The sequence below is a fragment of the Cajanus cajan genome, chromosome 10 (genome assembly GCF_000230855.2).
Source record: "Cajanus cajan strain Asha chromosome 10, NIPB_CcT2T_4, whole genome shotgun sequence".
Lineage (NCBI taxonomy): Eukaryota > Viridiplantae > Streptophyta > Magnoliopsida > Fabales > Fabaceae > Cajanus > Cajanus cajan.
Genome location: NC_138526.1, coordinates 11,906,920 through 11,913,848, shown reverse-complemented (window position 1 = coordinate 11,913,848; position 6,929 = coordinate 11,906,920). Strand labels below are relative to the sequence as shown.

Sequence of the window (6,929 nt, the reverse complement as noted above, 5' to 3'; positions counted from 1 at the left end):
TTGGAAATCACACTCAAGGTGATAACCAGTTACTTTAGCCTGAAATACTGCAACAGACCTTAGAGTTTGCTAGGTGACGGCGACAAAGATACTGGGTCCCTATAATGGGGGCACCTTGGGGCCTTAAGACCAATGAGATTAGAACTGTCCTATACAAAGCACTTTTCTTACAGGAACCACAGACCAAGGATTTTGAACGTCACTGTCCGTGGGTGATGGCATCCTTACTTGCATGAACTTGAGATGATGAGAAAGGAGGAGGACGCCTTCTCCAAGGATCAAGTTCTTCAAAGGTGGACCAAGGTTTTAGGGTGGATGATGATGGAATGGACGAAAATGAAGGTTGGGTAGAAGGTGTTTGAGGAAATGCTTGAGAATGGTACTCTAGGGTTGGCTCACTTCATGATGATGAAGGCCACTTCTAGGGTTGTTTCTCTCAAGGTGGAGATGGTAGGGTTTGGCCGAAAATAGCCAAGGGTGACTAAGGAAAGATATAAAGGCACTAAAGGCTCTCTTTATATTCAATATCCAAAGTATTTACAAGGTATGGGGTGTTGGGTATTTATAGGAGGGGAGGCATCTAGGGTTGCATTTGGAGTAGGCAAATGCATTCCAAATGAAATGCAAATGAACCCTAGATGCAACTTGGTGGCCAAGGATGGAATCTTTGGATTTAGATTGGCTATATCTAGGTGCATGATAAGACCATGCAACCTTTGCCCTCCACTTGGGCCTAAGCCTTTCTAACACCAAAAATAGATCCAATGAACACCAAAAAATGTGTCACCCTTCTAGTTAACACCCTAGCCCAAAATTAAAAACCCTAATCATCTAGAGCACCCCATAATACAAGGGTAAAAAGGGAAATACAAGGGAAAATAAATTCTAAGTCCTAAACACCCCAAAATACAAGGGTAAAATTGGAAATACAAGTAAAATAAATTCTATGATTAAAAAGAACTTAGGAGCTAAGGTCCAAAAGTGGCCTCACTAACCCATTCCTCTTGCCTCCTTTAATATATCACCTCTTGGTCTTCTCGGCCTTAGTGTTATTCCATCATTCCCTCCCTCTTGAAAAGGATTTGACCTCAAATCAAGAGGTTCCTCATGGTGGGCATCATGACCAACAAAAACATAAAAATAAGCATTAGAGGTAATAGTATATGATAGAAATGGAAAGTGTATCCTAAGAGGAGTTCTACTAAAAATGCTAAAAAGATTGTCTAAATTAAAAGGACTAGACTTTCTAATGTTAAGGATAGGATCCTCCCCACGGTGAAGTCTAGGTGTATAACTAAAACCTAAAAAGGTAAAAAGACTAAAACTATAGCACACTAATGTATTAGTCCTAAAAACTAAAATATCTTGTTGGAAGTGCCCAATGTAATGACCTAGGTATGTATTGGAAAATAAAGAAAACTTAACTAAAAAATTACCTAAACAACTTTGTATTGCATAATTTGTTAGATACATATGAGAAAAAGGTGTTAAGAGGAGTCTAGGAAACTCATATAATCTAAGTTTGTCTTGTAGGAAAGTATTCAAGTTAAGTTCAAATAAGTTTGAACTTCCTTCAAGATAAAAAATAGAAGATACAACACCATGAGATGTATCCAACAAACCATACAAACCAAAAGTTGGGTGCTTTATGAAGAAAACTAAAGTAGAAAGAGTCTTAAAGAAAGAAGGCTTATCTTCCTTGGGCACCACCAAGGAAGTAGCACAAGAAGTGAGACTAAGTGAAGTCCACTTCTTCTTCACTAAATCTTGAAGTTGAGATTCTTTTTCTTTAAAAAGGATTTGTTTTTGAATCTCCACTTCATGACTAGTGGCAACGTGAGAGAAAGAGTTAAGGTCTTGATGAATGAAGAAAGTCTTTTTAAAATCATTTTCAATGGGAAAGTGACTCTCTTCAAGCATAAGCCCTTTGGAAGAAACATTATCCTCCTTACTCTTCTCTAAGAGTGTTGGTTGTTGTTTTTCATTTTCTAGCCACTCTTTAACCTTCTCTATACTTTTCTTTATTTTTTCTTTCTTTTCTATTTTCTTTTCTTTTTCTTTCCTTCTAAGTTCCTCCTCTCTTGTTGTATTTTCTTGCTCATGCATACTCCTAGGAACTCTAACTTCTTTGCCTTTTTGAGATCTAGTTGGAACAATCCTAGGTTGGGATCCACTAGTTTCTCTCCTCTCAACTAATTTTGCAAGTAGTTGTTTTATTTCCTCATTATTTTTTTCAAACTCTTTTTCTTTTCTTCTCAATTCTTCCTCTCTTTTTATATTTTCCGCTTCTTTTTTTCTTAGGTACTCTTTGAGTTGCCTAATTTCTTCCCTAACACTAGACCTAGTACTACAAGAGTTATGACCATGGACACTAGAATGATCACTCATCTTTGATCCAAAAAGGTTTTCACAAAGTGTTTTCAAAAAGGTTTGAAAAAGTTTTCACAAAGAGTGAGTGATAAAAGGGTTTTCACAAAAAAGGATTTTCAAGGTGCAAGATAGGTATGAAAAGGCCCAAGTGTACAAAGTGAACTATTAAGGGAGGTGGACTACTAAGAATCACTTAAAAACCAAGCCTTTTCAAGTAAAAATCACTAAGCCTTTTCACACTTTTCTCACAAAAACAATTTTCACAATACTAAGGTGTGTGATGTGCACGCCCCCCTAGTAGGCAAATGAAGCCTTCTAAACGAAACAAATAAACAATGTAAAGTCCTAGGCAAATATACTACCAAAGCTTTAAAGCATGCAAAGGAAAGCACTTAAAGCATATGCTAGTCGGTTTCCTAGGTGAAGGTTTTCAAATCACCTTCAAACTACACGAAACTACCACCAAATTGAAAAGGTTTAAAAATGGCCAATTACAAACCAAAAATGAATGAAACCAAGGCCAAAAACACAAGAGGTCGAAATTTAACAAGAAAGAAATAAGTAGAAGAAAAAAAAAAGGAAGTCTCCAAGTCTTCAAATCTCCACCCCTTCACAATGAACACCCAATGTTAGTCTTGAAATGGTGTTTGCACTCTTTGAATTGGTGTGATCCTCCAAAGTTCCTTGAACTCCAATCGGACAACCCCTCCACTCAATCCACCAAGAAAGTGTGTAGTGTTTTAGAAGTTTTCCCCACCTAGATCAAGAAGAAAACACAACCCAAGAGTACAAGAGGCCAAGAAAGAAAAACTAAAAAGGCACAATTAAGAAAAGGCTAAACTCAAATGGAATTTATGAGACAAACTTAAGAGTAGAAGAAAGACTCAAAAACTGAAACTAAGGCACATTAATAAAAGGAAAGCACACAAAAGAGTAATTCCTAGAATGGCACTAGAATAGAATTTAGCAAGTAGGCTTAAAAGAAAAATTATGCACTTAACATGTTTGATTTATTGTCTCATTCGGCCATTAAGTATTGTCCAATGGTCCAAGAATTAACTCCAAGTGCTATGGTATGAAAGTTGGTCCAAAACTCCACAAGTCTAGCAAAGGTTCCCTTTTTCTTGTTTTTGGTTTCTTTGTTCTTTTTGGGTTTTTCCAAGTCTTGGCTTTTTTTTTTTTTGTTCAAAGTCCAGCCACTTTTCTCTTTTTTCTTTTGAATTTTATACTATTCCTTTGCTTGGGTTTTACACTTGTTTTTGGTGGTTTTGTTAGCAACTTTTTGGAGTATTCTTTTAGCAACTTACACTAGCTCAATGAGACAAAATTTGAGTGTTTTTCTTAAGTTTTTAATAGCCCACGTCCAGCAGCAAAGATAGGCATATTAAAATCAATTTCACACTCAAATTATCAAACATCATGTAGGCATACAAGTTCACCAAGGAATACACAAAAAATTGGCCGAAAATTTGAAGTAAGTATGTGTAAAGGAATTAATCACACATGATATTTTAAGTGATGTAGAACATGCTAGAACTAATTAGCATGCATGATTGACTCTCTAAAGCACATCAAGGACTCACAGCCATTTTATCAAACAAGTGGCATGCATGTCATTTTTAGTTCATTTCAAAGGCTAAGCATAAAAAACTTGGAATTTCTTTCAAGGTAGTTCAAAGAGACAAGTTTATGACAAAACCGGATGGATTAAAAAAAAATAAAAACATTAATGTATAACATGCAGCCCAAAATTTCCAGCAACTTAAAAATTTAAAGAAAAAAGCAAGAACCTAAATAAGAAAGCCTAAAATGCCAAGATGATTCACAAAGAACATATGGTATGAATCAACACATGAGAAGAGATTTATGGATCATCAAAATATGGCAATTAAGATGATTCATTTAGGCACACTTAGGAGACATGTAAGGAAGACATGACATGACCGAATATTTTTAGAGATAAAGAGATTGTTACCCTTGAAGAACCAAGGCTCTAGATACCACTTGATGGCATCCTTACTTGCATGAACTTGAGATGATGAGCAAGGAGGAGGACGCCTTCTCCAAGGATCAAGTTCTTCAAAGGTGGACCAAGGTTTTAGGGTGGATGATGATGGAATGGACGAAAATGAAGGTTGGGTAGAAGGTGTTTGAGGAAATGCTTGAGAATGGTACTCTAGGGTTGGCTCACTTCATGATGATGAAGGCTACTTCTAGGGTTGTTTCTCTCAAGGTGGAGATGGTAGGGTTTGGCCGAAAATAGCCAAGGGTGACTAAGGAAAGATATAAAGGCACTAAAGGCTCTCTTTATATTCAATATCCAAAGTATTTACAAGGTGTGGGGTGTTGGGTATTTATAGGAGGGGAGGCATCTAGGGTTGCATTTGGAGTAGGCAAATGCATTCCAAATGAAATGCAAATGAACCCTAGATGCAACTTGGTAGCCAAGGATGGAATCTTTGGGTTTAGATTGGCTATATCTAGGTGCATGATAAGACCATGCAACCTTTGCCCTCCACTTAGGCCTAAGCCTTTCTAACACCAAAAATAGATCCAATGAACACCAAAAAAATGTGTCACCCTTCTAGTTAACACCCTAGCCCAAAATTAAAAACCCTAATCATCTAGAGCACCCCATAATACAAGGGTAAAAAGGGAAATACAAGGGAAAATAAATTCTAAGTCCTAAACACCCCAAAATACAAGGGTAAAATTGGAAATACAAGTAAAATAAATTCTATGATTAAAAAGAACTTAGGAGCTAAGGTCCAAAAGTGGCCTCACTAACCCATTCCTCTTGCCTCCTTTAATATATCATCTCTTGGTCTTCTCGGCCTTAGTGTTATTCCATCAGTGGGTGTACATTTGTTTGAGCATATGCGTGTTGAATTTGTTGTGTTCTCTTTTTGTTCATTTCAAATAGAAAGTAATTATAGACAAACAAACAGATATCAATAAAAAAAACTAACATTCTTCTGTATACCCTAGCTCTAAGGCATCATATAGGATAGTTTGTTTCAAAAAACAAAACAAAAAAAATATAGCAAAAGTCATGCATCATAACCTTTAGTAAAATAAAAAAACATGATAAAATTTAGGTAGAAAATAAATAGCATGCATCTCCTAGGATAGTACATTAGCATGCATCCACTAGAGATGGAAGGCACATATAATAGTATGCAAGGAATGTTCTCTAAACAAAAATCAATGAGAATGATATTCATTGAATTTCTCAAGTGTCTTTGCATTCTATTTTACGTTTCATATAGATAACACGCCTTCCTTTTAAATAATAAATAACAATAAAAAAGGAAACCTAATCTGTGCGTGTTAACCAAATAATGGAAATCACTGTAATCAAATGAGAACCCGACACATCAAATCGGGGAACACTTATCAGTAATTGGGGGCATCACACGCCTAAATCAATGATTCAAACACCGAGACTTTCCCATGCAAAAATGAAAATTGCCAGGATAGGAGGAATGATCAAGAATGGACGAATCCTTGCTTCTAGGGAATTACAAGACAAAACCCAATTGAAGAATAAAGGCATTGCATGACAAAAACCCGCTAGGATGAAAACCTGTAAAGGGCATCCTAGGCAAAAATTAGGGTGAAGAAAAAAGAATCAAAATCCCGATAGGATACGTCCTATGCAAAAGTTAGGGATATATAAAATAAGAAATGTCTATCTGAGTTGGAATCGAAAGGTGGCTCGAGTATTCCCTTTGAATGTAAGAATTCATAAAGGTTTCACTCCAAATTCAAAACACCGACGTTCAAGCATGTGGAACAGTTTTTTTTGAAATTATCAAATCATCCATGACTCTCTAGGGGGCAACCTTCGTCTATCTCTCTGTGTATGAATCAAGAACTCGGGGCATGCCCGGTCCTTCAAGCTTTGCTAAAGGGGGACGTGTAAATTGAAAGAACTATTTTAAATGTCATAACACTCTTTCGTTTCTCTTCTCCCTTTAAATATTCACTCTAGGCCTCATCCATCAACCCTTAACAAACAAAATGTATTTGCGACAAAGATGTTACTCAATAATAGCATGGAAAGAATAAAAAATGAAAAATCAGGAATCCAAACATGACTAGGGTTTAATAAAAAAGGGCGTCCCACGCAAACGCTGCAAAAATGAAAGCCTATCAGAAACCCACTAAGGGGCTGCGCAAAATTAGGGCAAGATCCGTTAAGAGACCCACAATCAAAAAGGGTAACCTAGGCAAAGGTAAGGATCAAAAGAAAAATGTCTGCTAGGAAACACATCCCAAGTGACCTAGGAAAAAGTTAGGACGTTAAAGTAGCAACCTGAGTTGAAAACCAAAAGGCAGCTTCGGGGAATCATTCAATCAGAGCATGACCCCAAGTCATCACTCCACTTTCCAAAAAGGCTAAAACACAATGATAGCTTCTTTGTAGCAAATATGCTTTGTTTAATAACCATAAACACTAAAGCCCACCTTGGCCAGCTATTCTTCTAAAAACCCCTTTTGAAAAAAAATTCCTTCTAACATCCTTTTGAAAAAAAATACAAACATTCCCTTTCTTC

The 6,929-nt window shown here is 36.5% G+C and overlaps 1 protein-coding gene across 1 annotated transcript; it reads right to left on the bottom strand.

The window, feature by feature from the left end:
- Positions 1-282: 282 nt before the first annotated feature.
- On the bottom strand, positions 283-5,899 carry LOC145952904 (uncharacterized). The gene is made up of 2 exons (XM_083066009.1): positions 4,346-5,899; positions 283-3,127 (listed from the first exon to the last, which is right to left on the bottom strand). The coding sequence occupies exon 2, from the start codon at positions 2,386-2,388 to the stop codon at positions 991-993; it is 1,398 nt and encodes a 465-aa protein (XP_082922135.1). The 5' UTR covers positions 2,389-3,127; positions 4,346-5,899; the 3' UTR covers positions 283-990.
- Between the last annotated feature and the right edge of the window lie 1,030 nt (positions 5,900-6,929).

Excerpts from the sequence above, each read along its gene's own strand:
- LOC145952904 (XM_083066009.1), bottom strand. The coding sequence starts at position 2,388 with ATGAGTGATCATTCTAGTGTCCATGGTCATAACTCTTGTAGTACTAGG.